The sequence below is a fragment of the Thalia democratica genome, chromosome 3 (genome assembly GCF_965202585.1).
Source record: "Thalia democratica chromosome 3, ktThaDemo2.hap1.1, whole genome shotgun sequence".
Taxonomy (NCBI): domain Eukaryota; kingdom Metazoa; phylum Chordata; class Thaliacea; order Salpida; family Salpidae; genus Thalia; species Thalia democratica.
The window spans coordinates 36,648,727-36,673,640 of NC_139167.1; the positions used below are offsets into that span (position 1 = coordinate 36,648,727).

At 28.0% G+C, this 24,914-nt stretch overlaps 1 protein-coding gene across 1 annotated transcript; it reads left to right on the top strand.

The window, feature by feature from the left end:
- The first annotated feature begins 5,088 nt into the window (after positions 1-5,088).
- On the top strand, positions 5,089-23,688 carry LOC145831790 (insulin gene enhancer protein ISL-1-like). Its single transcript, XM_082939126.1, has 8 exons — positions 5,089-5,412; positions 6,624-6,804; positions 12,206-12,304; positions 12,590-12,717; positions 14,678-15,075; positions 21,778-21,957; positions 23,335-23,464; positions 23,551-23,688. Exons 1-8 carry the CDS (start codon positions 5,106-5,108, stop codon positions 23,574-23,576), a joined length of 1,449 nt encoding a protein of 482 aa, XP_082795252.1. The 5' UTR covers positions 5,089-5,105; the 3' UTR covers positions 23,577-23,688.
- The last annotated feature ends 1,226 nt before the right edge of the window (positions 23,689-24,914 follow it).

Here is a 24,914-nt window from a genome sequence, read left to right on the forward strand (position 1 = left end):
GGAAATTCAAATACATTAATTTTTTTTAACAAACTATTTATTGTATTGCTGTCAATCATTACACAAAACACCTAATTACGCGATACAGTATTCATATTGCCGCGCCCCGAGATTTCAATGCAACTTGCTGTCAAGCGACTTGTTGCCATCAGCAACGCGTTTCTATGCAACATTCACGCGTGAGCGATCACAGCAGGGCACTACTGTTAGGGTTGAAATAAATTTCGAAAGTATTTTATTTTATCATGTCATTTTCAACATCAATTACTACATTCGCATCATCTGCTTAGAATTTAAAACTAATCATCTGTCTTGTTTCCCTGTGACTTAATAAAAGCAAAATGTCAATTTTGTTTCATTCTCAAACATTAAATGACTCGTATTACATAAAAAACAAAAAATTTCATTCTAATGGAGCAAATTACACTAGCGTTTTATGAACTAAACGTGCTATATTTAATGTTTTCAAAGCTACAATCTAAATTCTATTCAAGGCTTCTAACTCCATTGGTGCGACATGAAAGGAGGAATTAATAGCAATAAATAAATTCAGTTAAAGATTAGCAGAGTTGTTGGAACTCTTATTATCTTGTTTGTGAAAGTTGTATTAATGCGCGTTTATTGTATACTAAATTGGTTATAATGTGTCAATTCGTGTGTGAGTTACTTTGGATTTCTTGACAAGTATAAAAGTTGTAGATAAATGGATGTTAAGCAGTTTAAAGTTTTAATTTAGAAGGATGTTTTACTACATTTTTTTATAATAAGTTTGAGTAATACAACTACATATAATTAGTTGTTGACATGTAATATATTTGTTCCGCGTACGATCAAAGCTTTAATATAAAACTTAATTCAAAGTAAAAATATTTAAACTGTATATATGAATATATATATATATATATTATATATGGAATATATATACATATGGAACTTAAAAGATAACACTACAGACTACAAAATTAAATGGGAAATATTAAACAGGACAAAACCAAAATTCAACACTAAATTCGGCTGCAAACTTTGTAACTTAGAAAAAATAGAAATCGAAAATTCAGATAAGAACGTAACACTAAACAAGAAAAGCGAAAGACAAAACATATGCATCCATTATCAAAAATACTTTTTTAACAAAATTAAAACCAACTAAATATTAAAACAAAATGAAATTAAAGCGGCAAACACGAGTATTTTATAAAATTTTTCCCAACAGTCTAAAAAAATTTTTCTAATAGCTTAAAACATTTTTCCAAAATAACCTTCTTAAACTTTCCTAAAAAGCATAAAATAACATTCACAGCGTATTTCAAATTCAGCTAATCGTACAATAAACTGTAACATTACTACGTCACAATTATTATATAAATTTTAAAATCGAAGTTTCTGTTCACTATTGTAATTAACTGTAACTTACTGACGATCACATGAAATTTTACATTTCAATGTGTGAAACAGCTGTTTAAATTATAGTTTTTATATAACTATTTTTATATATTATCAGGAAAATACCGCAACCTGAGTTCACACCATACAAAAAATTAATCGCTAGACATTTTTTACATTTGTAGGTAATTATGTGTTTTAAAACTTATTATTTTTTTAATTTTTAGTGAAATAAAGTATTTGACACGTTGTACTAAAAAACACTTTAAATAAAAAAAACAAAGATTTGATTATATTCTTTCCATTTAAGATTTTCTATGCCTTTGTGCTAGATTTCAGTTTATTTTTAATTAATAAACTAAGCTCACATTTTCACAAAATAACATACTTTGATTGACAAGTACTTTACTGACAAATTTTTTTTCGTGTCAACCGTTAACAATGCGTTTGATTCTAAAGTATCTTCTTTCGTGAGAAACAAATTAGATACATTTTTTTATAAAAACAATTTAAATAATAAAAGTTTTATTTTATGTACGGCCTATAACGGCATAAAACTCATTTTTACAACTTCTTTCAAACTCACTTACAGCTTCCGCAGCTGATTTTAATAAATATTAGTTTAACCATTAAGGTGGCAATAAACTTGGATGATGTTTACGCAGAAGCAACTTTTCCACAACTTGTCTTAAAACGACAGTTACAATTTGAAAATTTCCTTAATAGCAATTCAAACAAAACACTTTTGCGCGCCCCTCGTCAAATCAAAAGTTTACTGTTGCTTGTTTTGCATTCTGTCCTGGTTAATCTCGAAACATTTTAACGTCATTTTATTGCTGCTCCGTGGTAATGGTATGTGCTTTAAGATAGAAAAAAAAAGGCAAACAAAAAGCTTTTAACTCTTCAAAGCTTCTGGTTGTATAATTAATAACAGTTGTTCTGAGTAAAACACAGGTAGCTTTGACATTGATGAGCAATAAAGGTAATGGAAAACAAACGAGATTCTTTTTTTTTACTTTAAATAAGTAATGATGGATATTTGTGTGTATCCTTATGCTTGGGACCTTAAAAGCTTCTTTTGCAACTTCATTTTGTCTAAAACATTACGTCATAATTGACGTTAAAAGCATGTCGTATGTGAAAGGTGCTAAGCATTCTGCTAATAGTTAGAATTATTAGTAATAAGCACATTATCGATATTCGTTTAATATTTAATTAAACTGTTTAGTATAAAAATACTTTTCTTTAAAATTGTAAAAATAACCAAGCTTGAACAATCACAAGTTTCTACTAAGCTTTTTTTTTCAATTCTATTTGCTAAAAGTTGTTGTATTGACAATGTTCAATCGCCCAATGTTTGAACTGTCTCGTGTTTGGCCGAGAATTGTGTTAAAAACATGTCAAGTATCTTATCGCTTCTTGTTATTTGCCATTCTTTACTTTTTGTTGTTTCTAAACCGTGGCGCCGGTAACAAATCCCTTTACAAGAAAAATGTTTTCTTAAACATCGAAAAAAAGGTGGGTGATGTAAGAAATTTCAAGGGTTACCGGTGACACCGAGCTTTAGAAACTCTAAAGTGTTAAGAGGCATGTGATGAGTACTTGCAAGTTAAATTTTGAGCTCAAAGGTATTTTTGTTGTGCTAAAAATTGTTTACATCCTTGTTGTTTTTTTATAAAAGTACAATACTGAAACTTCTCATATCTTTCAAAAGTATTTAAAGTTTTAAGCTCATTTTAAAGTAGATTCAAAGCCATTATAAAAAAACCAGACTTTATTTTAAAACAAAAACGTGAAATGCAATACTTTTCAAAAAGATATTTTTCATGGATTTATAAAAGTTTTAATATTATATAATTTTATTTTTGCACTTATTTTCTTATAAGTTTAAGTAAGAACAAAAAAGTATCTAAACTTAATCAAGTTTTGTTAAATTAAACAAAAGCTACCTATTTTTTTAACTTCTGCTACTTCTAATTTCTAAAAAAACTTAACTACTAATTATTAAGTTTGAAGCTCATGAGTTTTTATTTGTTAATTATGTTTATTTATTTGTTTGCCTACGAAAGTTTAACTGTTTATAAAAAAAAGAAAAGTTTTTAAAAGCGTACAAGTAGCATTATGAACAGAACTTGTACCCTAATGTTTTAGTTTTAAAAACGTGGTTTTGAAATACTGTTATCAAAAGGACAGTAAGTATTATAATAATAATTTGAAAGTGTGATTTACAAGATGTTAATGGAAACACTTTACAGCGAACTTATAAATCAGTAACATCGCTGCAAAAAGACTTGAAATTTACTTTTTTGTTTAAAAAGTAAACCCTTGGCTAAGTTATAACGAAATTCGCGCGCAAGTGGTTCTAAGAACTTGTACCCTAGAGAAAATCGAATTTCAGCTGAACGCCAACTTGAATTTGTGGGGTGTAGATTAATGTGTTAAGTTCTTAAACCATGCATTTCTTTTGAACAAATATAAACCTCAGTCAAACGTTTTGTAAAAAATCTTATATTTAAATAACTAATCTCAAGAGCTTACCAATTTCAAGCTTAACATTTTTTCAATTAATAAAAAAACTTTGTCCAAAAGTTTTCCAAGAAAAATATCCTAATGTAAATGCTTAAACTTTTCATATACAATTTTTCAATAATCTATTTTACAGCTTAAACTAGTTAGAAATTGATTTTATAACCATAAAACCATTAAAACTGTTGGGTTGTCATGACAGTTCAGTTTTCGGATTTTTTATTTTGTTCGCAGTTACTTGTTGCTCTCGTAGCATTTCGACAAGCTTCTGTCGGCAGGAAACCGTCGAAATGTTTATATTTTAAAAGATTTGTCAGCAGCAGATGTGTAAATAAAAATTCGAATTAAGAAACGTATCATTATCGGCTGGTTACCGAACAAGAACAAAAAATACGTGGTTTGCCTCGCTAAAAAGAAAAACAAAGCAAAAACTTTAACTTATATTTTATTTGAAACATTTAATCAAACACAATTATGTGTTTGAAATTTAGTTTACAGGTGAGCGCCTCAAGTTTAGAAATTTCTTTTAAATAGTAAATAGAGAGTTAAAAAATTTAAAATATTATCCCACTCTGTTTACTAAACATGCATAACTAACGGTTTACTGATTATTTTCAAACAGACTGTTTTTAGGCCAACTTATTTAAGTGTTAGTTAAAGTTATTAATGAAAATTTCAAGTAGAACGAGAAAACGAAAGACTTTAACATATAATACTTTAATCATTACTTTTTTACCGTGTTAGTCAAGAAGCTATAAGTTAATCAAAAAGTAAATGTTTTGAGATTAAAACGAATTTTAACTAGTTTAATTAATAAGTATCCTACTGATTTTATTTTTAATTACTAATTAAAACGTTGACAATTTAAGAAATTAAATAGTTAAATTTGTTTACACTTTTGATTTAATTATAAAAATGCACTACTTTTGTTAGTAAAGTTAGAACTATACAGCTGGTGGTAATCTAACTATTTGTCACCCCCTAGCGACCTTATATCTTGCATTTCTCTCTTTTTCCTTATCTCGTTTTAAAGATAAGAATGTACAAAAAATATCATTTGCTATATACAGCGCACAAGTAGCCAGCACGTTTCATTTTAATTTTTTTTCTGCTACTAGCTACATCAAGTTCGCATTAAAACAGTTTTGCGAATTCCACCCAATTAGCGTCATAAAATCGGCCAATCAGGACATCAGATGAAAACCTCGCAGGTCGCTCATTTGACAGGAGATTTCTACGTTCCGCCTAAAAGTGGGGAGAACAACTTTGATAGCTTTCAATTGGACGATACGACGCCACCTTACGGCCACTACTCGGTCGACAGCACCCAGGAATTCTTCTCGCCTGGATACAACTATCAAGCAAGGGGAAGCACCGGAAGCGAAATGGACTTTTACTCGAACCAGGAACAAGTTTCGAGCCAGGGGATGACCCCAATGTCGAGCGGGTCAAGTCAGATAATGATGCCTCAAAATGTAGACAACACGCAACAAGTTAATAGAGGTAAATTGTCTTATGTTTGATAATCAATAAACTCTAGAAACTATTATTTATAAAACTGTTTAAACGATATAAACGTTTGATACGTTGCTAGTTTAAAAAATATAGGTATCATCAATAAGTACCTGTGATTAACAATGATTTTTTTGTTATTATATTTTGTATACCAAGATATCATTTAAACACAAATGTTAAATAGTATTTCTCAGAATTTTGTTTTGTTAACAAAAACAATTTTATGGGGCGCAGTATTTATTGTATTTAAAATTATGAGAATCAATCTTGTTTTGAGATACTATCGTATATTTTAGTGTCAGAAGGCTATTGAAATCTTTGTTCACAGTTTTAAAAGTCAATAAATTTCTGTTAGTAAATATTTAGCTACCTGACAAAAAAATGGCGTTTTATCGATTCGTAGTACGAACTTCAAAAAACTCAGTCACAATTGTTTAACAACCAAAGTTTTTAAATAGGGATAATAGATAAAATAAATAATTAAATAGCATCCACAAAATAGCTATTCAGATTCTGATATAAAATATGTGTATGTTACTAGAAATGCTAAAATTGTTGATAGCTGAAAACTAAAAAACTGCAGATAATTCTTTCATAGATATTTAAAATTAATACGATGAGCAGCAAACTTTTTAGCAGATTTTGCTTAAAAATCGTGAAGCACTCCCTGAGAAAAAGAATGCTTTTTGGTGTTTGATTAATAAATTACAAGTTTTGTAGACGCCGGTAAAGGTCATTGTAAAATTTCAAGAAAATCCGCAGCGAATTAAGCGGCCATTATCCTGGCGAACCAATATAGCTACTGAACGATAAACTGTAGAGATGTTGTTGTTTTTATTAAGAAAATGTTGTGTTTAACTTGATTAACTTTCTTATAAAGCAATAATGAGGTGATTTTAAGTGTGATACTTTTTCCGGTGGTCGCTCTTACTCAGCTTGAATAAGGTAAATTTTAATTTTACTTAAAACGGCTCGGATTTTTATTAAAAAATAAACAAAATCTTTATAGCTTTACTCCAAGATAAAAATAACAATTATTAACAAGTTTATTCAGTACAGAAAACATAATTTAGCTAGCAAAACTTATTTTTTATTCTTTTAAATTTGTTACAAGACTTCTCTAGACACAAACAGATTTACTAAAAAGCTCATGACTAAACTAAGTTTCTTCAAAAAATTCTTGATTATAACTTTATCAGGTTTTACCAGGAATTGCATGGGGTGTGGGCACCTTATTCACGGCCCCTACATCAGCACGTCACAAGGGGTCGACTTGCACTCACAGTGTCTCAAGTGCGCCGCATGCGGATGCAACCTGGGAGATATGGGAACCTGCTATATCAGGAACGACAAACCTTACTGCAAAAACGACTACTTCCAGTTTGTTTAAAATTATACATGATACTTTTATTTAAATAAATGTTTTAACATTTAAACAAAAATATTCAAAATGTGTTAAACTGGAAATTGTGATTTTTTTTTGAAATATGTTACATTTCTTCACTATCAAAGTTATAATGCTTAATATACATATACATAGTAGAGGTTTAAATGAATACTTATTTTAAAAACACTATTCTACAATTATTAAATCTTTGTTAGAATAACTAGTAACATTAAAATGTTTTTTAACTGTAAATATTATTTTTTATTTTACCTTCAATTTATAAAGTGTATTTTTTGGTTTTATGAACATGTTTGATTATAAATTTATAAATAAGTTTTATTAACTGTTTTACATAACAATAAACTCAATGGTCAAGTAAAAACAAAACTTTAGTTTGTGAACTACAATTCACAATAATTATACTGTCATAAGACTATCTTAAAACAAAAAGTTTACTTCTTATTTAATGTATAAAGTATATTAAAATAAAAAAGCCTAAACTTAAGAAAGACCTTAATGCGTTTTAAAAACTTATTATGTAATTCAAATTCTTTAAAAGCGATGATTTAAATTTTAACTTGCAATTGACACAAAATCGATCAAAGAATATCCAACTGAAACTGTAAAACCTTTTAATTCTGACGCTGCTGATTGAAAACACCTGTTTCGTTTAAAAACCTCTAAAATATTCGGGAAAACTTAAAGAACTTACAAATCTATCTTCTAGTGTTTCAGTTTGGTCTTAAGCATTAAGTTAAAAGCAAAACTGTCGATTGAATTAGCGCACAAATATAGTATTAGTAGTACAACTCAGATTGTTGAGTGTTAGATTATTTCATGTGGTTTTTGTTTGATAATAAAAATCTTTTAAAAAGAGTCTTAAAATTAGTGTTTTGTTAAGATTTATGTTTAATCCAATACATAAGATTTTAGAACACTTAATGTAAAAACTAATTTATTTAATTTTTGTTTATTTATAAAATTAATTTGAACATAAAAAATATTTATTGTTATTTTGCAAACATGTATTTTAACTTTAAATTTTGTGGTATATAAAATGGTAAGAATCTTTATAAATGTTTTATTTTTAATTACAAACATCATTTGAGTTTAAAGGGTAATTAATAACATAAAAACCGAAAACAAAGGTAAATTTTTGTTTGAAAAAACATTTTGTTTTTTTTTATATTGTCAGTTTTGCACTTTGAAAAGCCAACGACGAAATGTTTTAATTGTTTAGTTATTGAGAATTATCAGTATTATTTTCACTTGCTGACTGCCAGTGATAAATGCAAAAACTAATTGTTCTGCCAAACTCGATCTGATTTTAAAGTTGCACGTGACAAAATTTAATTTGTTTGGTAAATAAAATATTTAACACACAAAATTAAACATTTAAAGTCGTTCGTAAACTATGTTCAAGGCCGAAAATTTTTAATTTTTTTTACTTTTTTATTTTTAGTTGGAAAGAAACTAAAGAAATTAATTTCAAAAACATTAAACTAAGCTAAAAATCTTTAAATATTGAAAGTTTCTTTAACTAATTATTTAACTAAGTTAATAAATTTTAATTTTAATACAAAAAATTGTTTTAATAAAAACATATGAGCGACAAAACAGTTCAAATAATTAAAAAAACACATTTAAAGGAGTTTAAATAGCTGATAAAAATGTCATGTATATCTTCAAATGAATGATAATTGTTTTTAAAGGCAGACGTATGTGATTACATTGACGACATTTGACACCCGTGTGACAAAATCTCTAAGTAGGTAGTTGAAAAATTAAACAAATTTTACGACTGTGTAATTTTATAAATCCATTTCATAATTCACACTTCCCATAAGTAAAACGGTCGTGTGACAGAAAAGTGTCTGTTTTGTTTTGTTCCATTGTCAGCAGTCTCATAAATATTTCACAAGTTTAAACAAGCAAGATTTCATCTCGTTCTTATCTCACTCATTTTTAAACTGGCAATTCGAGTCCAGTTAAAACTATATATAATATTATTTGTACCACCCTTTTTTAAACAGTTTTCGGTAACGATCGAGATTAAGTCTGTTTTTGAAGTCAGACGTTTTGTGACAAACAACAAACTCAGAACGTAAGTTTCCAGTCAATTCACTGTTTAGTCTCTGCTTTACAACTTTGAGCCCCACAACTTGATTAATCTCGTCTTTCTTAGTTGCTGCTTCTTTAAGTTTGTATTTCAGCTAATTTATGTCATTTAGTTCATTCATGCTCGCCCGTGCATAACAAATATTGATGATGTGATACAAAACAACTTGCCGCTTTAACAAAAGACATCGCTATACAGTGATGTTACGCCTCGAGATGACATTGTTACGAACACAACCGGAAACTCGACGGAATGAGTCGATCACACAAGCAAAAGAAAGTTATAGAAATTAAATCTTGCTGGTTGTTGCTAGGCAGCCCGCTACAAAGAGAGGAAGGGAGAAATTAATCAAACGGTTTTTGACTTACAGCTCGGTTTTACAATCTCGAGCCGAACGTCGCTCGATTGCGACAATTGCTTTGTTTTTTTGACTTTCAATCGAAAAACTTGGCCTTTGCCTTCTAATGAAAATACTTTAAAAAAAATAAAATTAAGTTGTACTTGATTTAGTTTAAGTTTGCACCAAAGCTAACACTACGATTTTGTATGTCATCGCTCTATTACCTGCCTCACCGCAAACTTTGTGACGTCATAGTCAACGCCAACGACGGCTCACTGACATGTAAAGTGTCACCACTTAACTAGTTAAATAATTTTATATTTTCTCATGAAGCTTGAGGCGCTTAACTCTGACGTTGCCAACTGCAATTAGCTTAAAGTGAATTGTTTACTCGCAACAATAGGAAATTGCTACACTGTCGCTCGCAGTTGCCGGTGTTGGTTTGAAACCAAAATATCGATGCCATAAACTTAGAAATTTAAAGGTCAAATATTACGTATGTAATTGTTTAAATAACAAAGTTTTAACTCATTTTTTATACTTTTTTATTAAATACTTTTTTATTAAATACTATTTACAGAGTGACTTTGTAAAGTTATTATTGTTAGTATTTTCATAATAATTTTTGCCGTGAATTATAAAATATGAAATATGCACTTTTCCTAAGATTTCCTGGCATATAACGAATATTTTTTTAATGAATTTGTTGTTCGCCTGCAGTTTATCAAAACGTTATGTCGTTTATTTAATAAAGGAAATAATGATTATCTTAAACTATTTTTTAATAGTAATATACTACTTTTACAATAAGCTTTACAACAATTAATAAGACATGGAAAATGAGTTTATAATACACTATAATCTTTATTAAAATAATGAAGTATTGATCACTTATCATCATTAATGCAATCTCTAATTAGTAATATTTATAAACTATTCAGCAATATGAATGACAATCAAGATTACTACGTATTTTGCACACAAATACATAAAACACACTTCAAATAGTTTAAACTGACACCACTTATTACCAGTCGGTTGTGTTTAAACACACAAGCTCAACCCAAAACACTAAACTTCGTTTATTTTTATCAAACACAATAAATTGAACAGCCATCAACAGATTAGTAGTTGAAAAGTTGTCGAGTTTCCGTAACTTGATCGTGCCTTGCTACGAGCTTTATTTGCAAAACAAGTAAAAGTTTAAATCTGCAAAAAGTGCGATCTGCTCACGAACTAAATATAGGCTGTTAGAAAAATTATCTTTAAAATGTTAGTTAAAGAACAAACTTGGTATACATAGTAGCTCTGTGATAACTATTTTCAAACAACGTTAAATTTAAAAAACAAGGTAGTGAGTTTAATAAATACTTGGTCTTTTTAGACTGAATCGTGTATACATATATATAATATTATACTGTTTACAGGTACTGAAAAATTTTAGTTTATTTACTTTTACATTTTTCATTACTTACGAAGAAACAAACAATTCTAAGCTTTTTTAGCTCGAAAAAGAATTCATAAAAAAAATTAAAACAATAAAAATAATCAATGGGTATATTTGAAACTTTTCTCTGTTCCTTAATGGAAAACATAATAAGTAAATCCAAATACATATCGCAAAATAACAGGATTGTAATAGCAACAAATACTACAAATTTTAGTGGTCTTACAGTTTGCCTGATTCGCGACAGTCGACATATGTTATCAGCTGCGAGAATCTTTGCTTAGTTATTACTCATTCATTTGGTCTATGTTTTTCTTTGTAGAGCTTTTATTTATTTCCATATACGTTGTTCAAAACCTCAGTGAAATTATATTAAGAAAATTTAGCATGACTTTTTTAATTAGTTTAAGTTTTAAACTAGAGTTTGCTGAAAGGATTAAATAACATCCTTAAAATAAGCTTTATTTTCAAAGAATATTGTTTAATCTGTAAATAGCTAATGGAGAGTTCATTGATTTTTCAATAGAATTTGAATAAAACACACCAACGATATAACTTAAATCTAAATATGACGTAATAACAACTACTTGCTGTCAAGTTGAAATACAGCTAAGGTTAATTATTTTTTCAAACAAAAAAAACTCAATCCGATTCGATTTGAAGAACAGACGCACAAGTAGACACAACAAACAGGTTAAAATGTGGAGTTAAGATGTCGCCGTGCAAGCAAATCCTAAGGGATTAAATATCATTATCAGGAAATCACCGGCGTGTTGTTACGTCATAATAGCACACATAACTCTCAGTTTATGTTTTTTTTTTAATAATTTTTACTCATATTAATCTCAGTAAAACTAATTGTTTTTTTATTGTCATTATAAATTTAGAAGTAATTTTTGAATAACTCGAGCTTAGCAGATAAATTATCTAAAATTATCAAATTTTTATAAACGAAATTAGTTTTTTAATATGTATAATAATACTTATTTCGATCTTATTAATCAAACTAGTTTATAGATAAGAAAGTATAAACGTTTATCTGGAGCTCTTTGAATTTTTTAATAGACCAAAGTTGTATTAGCTTATTTAAAGTGATTTTAAAAATACACAAGAAAGAAAATAAAATACAAATTAAAACTGTTTTTTACTTTAAACTACTATGACAAAATGATTAAACATAAAACGCGTGAAGTTTGCAATAAAACTACTGAAGATGTAATAAAACCCCTCTTAAAAAACGATTTTTATTTTAAAAGATTAATAGTTTAATTATTTTGTTTCAAAGATAGTTAATTTGCTTTTATCAAACCTACTAATTGAATGTTTTAATTTTTATTAATTTTTTTTTGATGATATCTTAGTAATATAATAATAATAATAAGTAAGTATCTTTAAAATAATTTTAAAAAATAATTGCTTTCGAAAGTGTATACTACCTTTAAAAATCAGAAAAAATAGAAATGTGTTTAAATTTGCTTTACTTTCCAGCTTGTTTTCGCCAAAATGTGCAAAATGCAAGCTTGGACTGGTCAAAGGGGAGTTGATGATGTCTAGCAGAGATAAAAAGTATCACGTTCAGTGTTTTAGGTTAGTACAAAAATATAAAAGATTATTTGACTTGATTCTCAAGAACATCTGGTGCATAAACACTTTAACGATAAGTTTAAATCTTTTTAAGATTTAGTTTTTAAGTAATTTTTTATAGTTAAATATTAATCATGAATGACTTCTTATCAACTGATTTAATTTACAGATGCTTTAAAGGTTTAGTGCACATGCATGCTTTATAACGAATATATAAAAAACATTTTTTTCATAACCATATGTTTAGTTAAATTTGAATAATTTGTTATTAATTGATTTGTATTACAGATGTTACGCATGCCACAATCAGCTGATACCTGGAGATTCTTTTGTATGTAACGACGATGGAAGCATCTACTGCTTGCGAGATTACGAAAGAATCATTAAAAAATCAGGAGAAGACAACAGAATTATTGGTGAGTCATTTGACTGTTAAAATCCTGTGTTAAAAGTTAGTATAAAGTACTGTTTTAAAAAGTGTCGTTTTACAGGCAGTAATATTAATATTTTTTTAAGCTTGATTAAAAAATAGTATCAGGTTATAGTCACATATTAAAATTAAAAAAAAATTAATAAGGTATTTATATTGTATGAGAATAATAGTTTCCTAATATTAATATTTCCTTTCGTACTACAATTTCAAGTATAAACTGATTGTGAAGATCTACAAATAAACTATATACTATTTTAAGTACAACTGCTAAACAGAGATTTAACGTTAAACAGTACTGCATACACCTTAAAAACCAAAAACTACCGTTATAGTCACTCACTAACCTCTAACTAACGGAAGCGCAAGTAAAAATTCACTCAGGCGTGTCGAAAAGATACCCTTTTGCCGCTGGCTACTCTGCAATTTAATTGGATAATCCGTGCAAGTTAACCTCGCATAACTCAACCTTCTCACTTTGTAATCTGATCAGATTTTCCGCGGCAAAACTTGCAGCACAATGAAGCTCGTTGTAGAGTGAAGAGGGAATTACCCTTTTTCGAAACCCCTTTGGTTGTTGAGGTTCGAAAATTCTTTGGCTTTTCTTGCGTTTGTTTGTTTATTAATTACTGATTTTTATTTGCGCTAAAATGTTATTACTCTTAATGATTCTAGTTCTGCCTTCGTTGCTGCGTAGAAAAATTTTCCATAAAATTCAAAGGTAGCCATTGATGGTTGATAAAGTAGAAGAAAGTTTAGCAGCAATAAATTTAACTGTTTTAAATATTATTCTGTTGTACAAACTTAATCTTTTCTAAATTGAGGATGTTTACAAAAATAACCTTACACATTTTACTTAAACATTTCAAATCTTTATTGTTTGTAGATTTTTATATGTATACTCTCTTAAACATTCCACGGAAAAAATAATATTTACCTTTGATAGTTAAAATAATACACAAAAATGCTTAATTTTGTTTTAAAATGCATATTTACAGTAATTTTTTTTGAGTAAATAAGCTAACATGGTGTATCCAAAGAACTAAAACCTTTAGCAACTAATTTATATTAGCTAATAAAAAGCAAGTTTCTAGAGTAATAAGTTAAGTTCGAAAAAAAGTATCGTAAAACAACTAAATATTAAATAAACATTCTATTGTTTAATTAAAATAAAATGTCTCTATCTAGAATGTGTTTGAAAATTTACAACCATTAAACAAGAATACAGTATATAAAATATCAGTCAAAAATAAAACTTACCAAAATCAATCGAAAGCAAGCAAATCATCCAAAAACAATGACATCAACCTAGCTTTAAGCGCGACTAAACAAAAACTGTTCCCAGCTGACAGTACAAATTTTAATATTAATAAAAAGACAAATGTCTTTCGAAGCGATCTTTATTTAAAGTCGTCACACGAAAGCAAATTGCCGCAATTAAGGTATTAATACAACGATAACGACAAGTCGCCTCAAGCTTAAGATAAAGTCACCTGCAAAATAGTTGAATATGAGCGTTTCAAATAATAAACTGCTGCAGTTAAAATAATTGGCTTTATCGGAATTTTCCATCAGCTTCGACTTGTATGTAAATGTTCAAAGTTTTCTTTTTGTTTTGAAAACAAATCAATGATTTTTGATAACTTTCTTAATAACTATTTTTTCTAACTTATAGCGCTTTCCGAAACAACGACGAGCTTTTTTTTGATTTCTTGTTACTATTTAAAAGAGGTTTTAAAAGTTTAAACTAGTTTCGACGAGACGCTTCAAACGCCGGACGCCATTTTCTACGACATACGTATATTTAAAAACTAAACTGAACTAATTATCAAAATACTTTGAAAGTATAATTACTTATAAAAAATCAAAACAAAACCGTAAAAACAACTAAAAGTTACCAAAGATTTTATATTTTGTAAAACCATGTAAATTCTATTTACGTGCAGACGCACACACGGGACAAATAGTTCCAGGACAGAACATGAACCACGGTCGCAGGGGAGGACACATTTCATCGGAAGAGCGCGGCAAGGATCAAGGGGCAAGCAGCAAGAGAAGAGTCAAGACGACGAGACAGAGGACGGTGCTGAACGAGAAGCAGCTGACGGTGCTGCACACCTTCTACGACAACAACTGCAGGCCCGACGCCATCATGAAGGAGCAGCTGACCGCCATGACCGGCCTTCCTCAACGAGTCATCAGGGTGTGGTTCCAGAACAAGCGGTGCAAGGACAAGAAGAGGTCGATCGCGCTCAAGCAGCAGCAACAGCAGAAGATGGAGCAGCAGCAGATGTGGAACGGCGAGGGAGGGGAGCAGCAGAATTCTGGGCTGCAAAAGCAGCAGGTTGGTTAAATTAAAATGTTAAATATTATTTGTATTAATAAAACTAATAATTGTAGAATTAACCGTAAAAATAGTCGACTTTTTATGTGTCATGTTTTTATTTTGCAAACATTAATAAGAATCTGTAAACAATTTTTTTTAAGTCTTTTTTAATAGGTTTTAATAAAAAAGTTAGTTTGATTACATTTTTATTATTGCCCTTACTTGTCTCTTTTGCTTTAATTTCTTTTTTTTTTCTGTTTGTAGACAATTTTTAAAGTAGCTTCTAGCTAGACATTTAGAAAAAAATTTCTTTTTTATAAATTTGTGACTATTTATTTTATTATTTTTTTTTAAGTTTATTGTCAAACGAAGGACCTAGGTATTAAAACCCAAGCCACTTAAACTCAAAAACACTAACATAAACAGAAAAAACAAATTACAGTGTTAAAACAAACATAAAACTCATACAAGGCACAAACTGAAAAAACTCAAACTTTCACAACCAAAATATTCAACGATTCCAAAGCGACAAATCTCCAATTATACATTCCGAAGCAACAGTTCTTTGACTTAAGCATCTCTTGTCAAAATTCTTAATCTCAAAATTCTAGTAACCATCTTGAAGACATAAGTCAACCACTCTTCATCAAACAAGAAATTTAGAAACGGAATTCATTTTCAACTGCAGACAAAAATCTTCATCTTGCAGAACATTGATCTCGACAACTATTTGCCATTCATCATATTTTCAAATTTTCACCACGGCAAATTCAGTCAAAAATAACTTCAAACATGTGGCAGCAACAATTCACAAATCTAGCTTACAAATCAACTGAGCATCCAATAATTTTTTATTCTAAGCCCCAAGCACATTAACAATAGACCGGCTAAAAATCAAAATTAAAAACAATTTAAGATCTATAAGGGGAAGGTGTTGCTTACAAATCAAACTACCAATAAAAAGACAAATAAATTCTAATGGCATTCTCAATTCTCAATTCTCATTACGCATTTAAAGTCTACGATATTCTTTAAAACAAGGTATTAACAAAATAGTTAATTTATGTTTAGAATTTGAAAAAAAAAGCTTCTAAACTAAATTGAAAAATAATTAAATACGTCGTCTGTTTTTGTAACAACAAATAGTTCAAGTACGTCTTAATCGGAGCAAGTAACTGAGCAGATGTAGATTATTTTTAATCGGGTTTAGTTTTCTTTTGTGTCAACTTAATCTAAATCATAAACTTACGAACATTTTAAAAGCGTATTTACAAAACAAAATAAGATTGTCAGTTAAGAAATAATTTATTACTAAATTTTCAGTTCATGGCAGTTAAAACATTTTAATTGAATACTGGTTGCTTTGAAAACATTGCAATATCTGAATTTTTTAAATCAATTTGTGAAAGATAATTACTTTTTTAAACATAATGCAGTAAAAGTCTTTTAAATCGGCTTCAAATACTTAGTTCACACATCACACATTTACGTTTGTAATTGAAATCTATTAGTTCCCATACACTCATTAAGCTTTATTAAATATTGTCAGTCAATACATTTAATACTTTCTATTGCACTTTCACACTGATTAATGCTGACCCCTGACCCTTGACAACTTTAAACTTATCGCATGTAGTTGAGACAGCAGCAGATTACTTTCAAAGGTTTTTCCAAAATTTCACGCCTATTGTGCCACTCATTAATCCTCAACACCAGAGTCTTATGACGTCATAATCCAATGCATTTCGCACAGCTGCAGTTCGTAAGAGCTTGCCTTGTAGTGCTTTTATCTTTAAATTGCTGACCGTCTACGCTTGTCTACCAAAAGTTTTGAATAGTAAGCAGATTACCGTTTTATGTAAAGGAAGGTTTCAAATTTCAAAACATGTTAACCAATTAAAAAAAATTTTACAACTTAAACCAAATCCAAAGAAAAACCTATAAAATAAACATACAAAAAAAATTATTAAATGAGTATGTATTTAATTCTTAAAGTTCATAAAAAATATTATTATAAACTAAAATAGCTTATTTTATACAAAGCGTCTATTCTTCAAAGTGAAAACTTAAAATAAAAGAAATTTTATATTCATACTTTCTATTTCTACTTTTTTTAAGTTTACTAAAGTTTTGTTGTATAAAAAATACTTTTGCTTGTCTGATTTAAAGGTTTAAATAAATGTTTAATACTTAATGTTTTGAAACTTATTAAGATGATATAATTAATTAATTCAACCATAGTAAAAGGTAAGTTATTAAAGGCAATTGGTTTTCTTTATAAAACAAGGTACTTTTTTAATGAAAAGTCTTTGTACTTAAATTTTAATTCACTTTTTATGATCTATAAAAGGTATGGTCTGTTATTCTGAGGCAGAAACAATAAAAGACAAGTTAATGAAATAAATGTACTCAGGTGCATTCACTATAAAAAATACAACGAGAGTGTAAGAAATTTGAAAATAACAAAAAAAAATTGAAATTTTATTCAAATAAGAGTTAGGAGATTTTATGTTCAAACTTGTACACAATTTTTCACCAGTAAATTTTAATTGTTACTTTAAAAATTTAACTAGAACGCATAGCCATTCAACAACGTCCTCAAAAACAAATTTTTTATTACCAAGATATAAAAGCAGCAATAGTCATAAATTACTAGCTTATCAAAGTAGTAAACTTGGAAAGACTAACCTATTAAGTTAAAAGACCAAAGCCATCTTGGAAGGTTCCAGGTTGAACTAAAGGATAATTTATTAAATGATCAACTAATTCAATTCAGTCTACATAAGATAAACAGAACTTTTTTTTTTAAACACTCGATTAGTTTTAATTTTTCATCTGAGTGGTTATTTATATTTTTTTGAGTATAAAACTGGGTTTCAATAGCATTGGTTTAGTCTAGTTTGTAGAAAGTTGTAATATGTATATATGTTTTTTTCAGTTTGTAGTTTGTTAGTGTAGTAGTAAACAATTTCATAGTCTACATTTAACATAGGTAAATAAAACTATTAGTCTCTAAATATACTTTTGCCAGAAAACACATAAAGTTAAATATTTAAATCATGAGCTGAAATCACTGATAAAATTTAAAACTAGTAATAGGTAGACTTATTTTATAATTATTAGTGTATTTTATCTTATTTTATTAATTTTTTTTTCAAAGAGAAAACTTATTTACTACTCAAAGGGTTTTTTTTGTGGTTGTTTACATAATAGTTTTGATATATTTAAACTTACATATTTAAACATTTATTCAAGATTGTAAAAACTGATAGTTTTAATTAAAAGGATATATTTATTTTATACTTTTTATTTAGTTTAACCTTTTTTTTTCTTTTATGGATACAGCTTTTTTTTTTTTTTTTTTTAAATATTGCAGCTTTATATTACATATTTATTGTTATTTTATGTTTTTTTTTTAATATTATAGCTTTAATTTTTTTTTTTTGCTTTTTTTTAATAAGTTAAAATAAATTGATAGTAGAGTTTAAATTCTTAAACATTCCTTTTTTAAACTTCAAATTTATTTATTAACTTTTTTTTTCTTTTTTAACTCATATAAAAGGTTAAATTATTGCTAAAATTAGTGAAAATTTAAAAAATTAAAAACATTTCAGATAGAAACTTTACCATTTGATGTAGAGTTCAACATATATTTTATGTGTATATAATGTTAGATATATGTGTGTAGAAAAATTATTTTATTAATTTTTTTTTTTTGGAAAAATATTTTATGTTGATGAAAAATACTTAGAAAAGTTTAATAGTTTCATTTTTCATAGAGTTTTTCATCATAGAGTTAAAATTTTGACTGTATATATATTTTTTCATGTATAATTTTGAATAAGTTGGGTATACAACGCGATGACCGAGATGTCTTTTTGCGTATCTAGGTCCTTGAACCAAAATATTTTGAGCAATTTTTCGTTTTTGTTTAATCAACCACATTGGTATGTTGCTTATTTTCATTTGTTAAAAATTAAACTATAAAGAGAGCACAACTTCTTAATATCATACAGATTTCGAACAATTTAAAACTTTCATATATTGAAATATATGAGCTTAAAACTTGTTTACGACAGTTTTGGTGGTCCATTTATTAAATTTAAAGTTAATAAGTTTTACGAGGTAAACGAAAAACATAAAGAAAAATTCAAAATCATTTTATTTGGTGTGTCCAACAATTTCGCACTTTTACATCTTAGCACTGGTTAATGACGTGATTATGATAAACGACATCCATTTGCGTTGCCCTGACGATGGTTGCCATATGTTCAAGACGTTCCTTTGGGAAGTTGTTGCCATGGAAGCGTTGTGCCACAAATTTAATTACTCGCCCATCATGTTATATTCTACGTTGATAATTGAATAAAATTATTAAAAAAAATGATTACTTACTTATAAGTTTACATTTAAAACAAAAATATAAATAGAACCTAAATAAATTTAAAACCTCAGTTGTTTAATTTAAATACTATTTATAGCATACTTGTTTTTCGTTTTTACTTGTGCGAGGCTAAAATGCAACAAATATTTTTTGTTTTTTTTTAATACACTTGAGCCGTTTGAAATTCTCGTTAAATTTTGAGGTAAACTTACCTTAAAAGTAACACTTAAATGCTTATAATAATTATTACAAGTATTCCAAATACTAGATAAATATTTTAAAATTGTATAATAGAAGAATAATTAAAAATCTTCTGGCCATTTTAATTTTAGTAAAGGCTGTAACTTAAGTAGTCTCTCTGATTATCTGACTCGATCATAATATTTTTTTTTTACACCTGCCTTAAAATAAGCTGCTTACAAAAAACAGAAGAAAAAAAGAAACTACGGAAGCAACTCATTTATTTTTAATCAACTTGGGTTTGGAAGCGCGTGGCAACTTTTAAAAAATACATGTTTTACGTCAGAAAGGCCAGAGAGGCAAAACCGCTCTTTTTTGTTGTTGGCGCCGCAATGCAGGGACGAAGTTTCTGCATATTCATGAGCTCATCGATCATTGTGATTTGAGATGAGGAACCTGTTCTTCTTATTTTTCACAGGTTAAAGTTGTGAATGACAAGACTTGAACCTTTCACTTTTATTAACATCAAACCACAATCCAGTTTGACCGGTGAAAACAAACACAATGGTTTCAGATAAAACCAAAAAAAAAACAAAAATAGTTGTTTTTCAAGCAAACATTTGAGCAGGTGATCAATTATTAACTCGACCTGATCACACGCGATCTGCTTTTCAGCTTGTGCTTCCAAAGTTTCAATTAAATATAGTTTATTGAAACAAAAATATAAACAAAGACTAAAGAAGATAAATTGTACATAAAAACATGAAAAAATAAAAATGTAAAATACAAACAAGTTTAAGTAGTTTTCTGTAGATTTGATCAAAACTATTGGTAATACGACACCTTTATCTAAAGTGGCCTATCAGCTCATTTGTCTCGAACGTTGACAAAAACATCTTTCTTCTACAAGTTTGTTTTAATTTATACAAATCATCTGCATCTTATTTTTCGTCTTTATTAGGTTAGTTTACTAAATTTAAAACTCAAAATAGTTTTTAATATTCTATTAATCGAGAATTTAACTAATATTTTTTTGTAACAGATGTTAGAAAGAAATTAATACTAATAAGGCTACTTAACACATAAGTTTATTAAATTTCTAAAAAATTACAAAAGATTTAAATAGAAAACGAAATTAAACACACTTTGTGTCTTTTTTATCGACAAAACTTTATACAAAAACTTTTTACATAGGAGGTAAAAAGTATTCTTAATGTACATTTTTGTGATAAAGGTTTTGCTTTTTCAATTTTGTTGTTCAAAATTTACAACTAACAAATTAGTGCTCGTACTTTTTCTACTATTTATTTGACCATGTGACAGCTTGTGATTTATTTATATAATCAAACGTCATCAGAAATGCATTAAATATTCAGCAAACTACTTCTGAGAGCTTTTACGATGGTAGTCACAGTAGTACAACACACACTAATTTATTTATTAAACAAATTTAATTTTGCCACTTGCATTTCCCTGTTGCAAGATGATTTTGTAGTATGTGTATCAAATATTTTTTTTTTGAATTTTCTGTTTGGATTTTTTAGTAAAAGTATATAGAAGTTTCCACAATGATTTGATTGCTAATTTTTGATGAATGTTAAATTATTACTTGCAACATACTAGTACTATTAGCATGATTTTATACATTACTACAGTTATTTTATTATTTATAATTTTTTATACAGCCAGTATTTTATTCGAAAAATAATACTTAAAACAGTTGAATTAATTTATAGAAAAAACGGCATCATAAATAAATAAATGGGTAGCTGTGCATAAGTCAGGTAAAAAAAAACCTCGAATCCGCATCAAGCCCGCATTCTACAGCCACATAGTGACGTCATAATCACAAGTAGCGCGCAAGTGTGCTGAATGTCTCTCATCAGAAATTCAGTAAAACCATATTTCAATCACCATAAACAGTTTATAGTGTTCCAATTTAAAAAGACGTTCATTGATTATTTATTGTGGCAGTGTAATAAGATAACAAGTTTCAAACTTGCACAATTTTTGATTGGAATTGTTGTTAGTTGTTTAAATAATCAATACTTTCTTGCTCACCTCTTGCAAAGAACTTTAAGAAGATGTAACTCTAAACTACTTTAGAATGGTTTTGCCTTAAAAAATTATGTTTCAAAAAGCTTTAATTATTTTAGAACGAAGGATCCAACTCAAACGACAGACCTAACACGTCAGATAAGCCAATCAACGGTCAAGGACGAAATTCAAACCAGTCAAAGGGTTACCACCATCAGAAGGAGCAGCAGCCGGCTTGGAAGGCGCTGAGTGATTTTGCACTGCAGAGCGAGATAGAAAAACCGCCGTTTCAGCAGCTGGTTTGTTTGTAAAATGTTTTGTAAACAGTATAGTATGATTGTATTTGATAAAAATATTGTCGTTTAAAAAAAAGAAGTTTTTATATTGTCATATATTCAGCTGTTTTAATGTGGAATATAAATTTTCTTAAACATTGTAAAAGTAATAAATACTTTTCATCTAACTTAAATCAATTAGGTCAAAAATAATAAAAATAAATGACTGACCTCTCTTTGATATGAAAACTGATTTTTATTTGAGAAACTTTTCGCATGCATGTTGCATAAACTGTGTGAAGCTTTTAGTTATTGTTTTATTGTCGTAGTTAGCGTTTTATTTCAAAAATGTTAAGAATAATGTAGCGCTTTTCACTTTTAATTTTTTTTTTAATTATTTAACTGTTTTCCTATAACATTACAGTAACTTTTAAACTATCTGATACATATCATACCAATTGTGTACTTATTTGTTTGACTGCTACACTTGCTAAACTTTTTTGTGTGCTTTGCTAACACATCTTTAAAAGTACAAACTACGTTGTGTACTTTTCAACTATGAAAGTTTAAACTAATCTTGTAAAATTTTAATAGTTTTTTTGTTAGACCTATTTAATTAGGAAATTATTGAAATCTAGGAAAATATCATAAAGATGTTGAACAAACGACCAACATTTTTACAGACATTAATTTTACAATTTAACTAACTAAATATTAGGCATTATCTACACATTTAGTTACTGAAGTGACTCTGTAAAAATATTCGCATGAAATAGTTTTTAAAAGCTTTTATTTCTTAAAAAGAACTTTTTTAAAGTTTCATTTTGAATTTTGCAACAGTCGTTTTAAAGCTAAATTCAATATAGATATGAAGCAGTTGAATGAAAAACTTATTTAAGCACTTATTATTATCGTTAAAACTTTTAACTAAACATATTTATTCGTAGTTATTATTAACTAGAAGCTTTATGCATAATAACTTTTAAAGACTAAAAAAAGTATAAAGTGTGTAAACTATAATATTACAATATTTGAAAAAATACTATTACGAAATATGCATGTGTTTAGAGTTTCACATACTTGTTTAAGTATACGTGAGCTTGATTAAAACTATTAACTGTAATAATTTTGATAACAAGCAAATGAAGTTTAAGACAAAAGTTAGTTGTAGAAAATATCTAAAAATTATTTTGGATAGTATCTAAATAAGCCCTAAAAACTATCATACATATTTTTTTGAAATCTCTGTCTTTTAAGTAACTTTGCTCTTCCTTTAGGATAATAACTTGACTAGTCAGTAGCTGCTAATCACAAGTTAATTTTGTACGTATATCTATTTAAAGACAGATTAAAAATAGATCAAAATATTACAAACAAAAAAAATAAATGTTTTTTCCGTAGGTGAGCAACTTTTCGGATCAGGCTCCCTCTTCGATTTCAGATTGCTCGGAGGTTTGCAGCATCCCCTCCGTATCCTCCCAAAGTTACTCCACAACTTCCTGCGCTACTCCACCACATTATACCACAGAAAGTAAGCTGATTATAAAAAAATTATATGAAAAATTTAAGCTGTAAGCTACTTAACTTCTACTTACTAACTTAACTTCAACGTTACAGAGACAAAAATCTTATTTGCCGGCTGAAAAACGCCATCGAACAACTTAATGAAGACGAGACTCAATCAGTTCAATAAGCTGAAGGCGCACGTTCAGATGTTCTCATACTGGAAAATTACTAAGCTGGAGCAGGTGCTCAAAAGGGAAAACACCAAAATCAAAATCATTAGAAACTTCATCCCGGTTAATAAAATGGGCAATACTTTAAAAACGTAAATAAAAAATATATATGAAATTTCAGAATAGCTTGAATCAATATAGATAAAAAATTACATATTTTAAACATTAAACATCGATTTTGTTCTTCATATAAAAAATAAAAACAATAAAACTTGAAATAAGAGTTTTTAGGCTGAACTAATCCTACTTAAATGATCCAAGTATTCACACTGTTTCAATTTACCTTATTAAAAATATCAACTGTTTAAAATCAACAAATTTCTCAAAATATTATTTCACAGAGGATTCGCAAGAGGACGAGCTTGTCGACCCTCAGTGCATCTTCTGCTGACTTTTATGAAACCTCTGACTACAGAACAGGTGTCCAAATGTCACCAGAAACATCTAAAGATCAACTCACTGTATCAGCGATTTTTTGAAAAAAAAAACAAACTGCGTTCAATTTAGAATTACCTTGTTAATAAACAGTTTATCTGAAATTATTGCTTGTTTGTAAGTTTCACATTATTAGAAAACATCTTAAAACAAAAAGAAATACGCTTTTCATCTAAAAATTTAAAATGTACACATACTTTAGTATCAAACATATTAAAGTTGTGTGATTTTAAATGTCATCAACTTTAAATAAAATTGTCAAATTCTAGATTTAAAATAGTATCCTACTATTTAATTAGTTAAAATAAATTAAAATATTCTCTTTAGTACATAAAATTTTGATATATATAAATATATATATATTTATACTTTTCATTAAATTGAATTAGGATATCAAAAAACTAATTGCTTTCGAAAGTGAAAAGTTCATTTTGATAAAGTAAATCTGGTACGAGTTTGTTTAATAAGTCTAAGTACAACATATTAGAACTATAGCTTAACAAAAAAAAGATCACTTTTGATATTTTTTCATTTGCACAAAAGAAAGTTTAATAAAAATTTGTTGCAGCCAATCAATTTAAACTTATTGAGGTAGCAACCAATGAAATTAAACACATTAAAACAAAAGTACTGTTATAAAACTTAGTATAAGTAATAAAGTTTAAATATTAATATTACGCTGTTTAACTAATTTAACAAACGGGTGATGAATAAAAACAGATCAGCTTATGTATGAGGTTTGTTACCAGTTTGAAGCTTACAACTAAATAAAGCTAAATACACCAGTTAGTTTTTTTTTCAATTAACTTA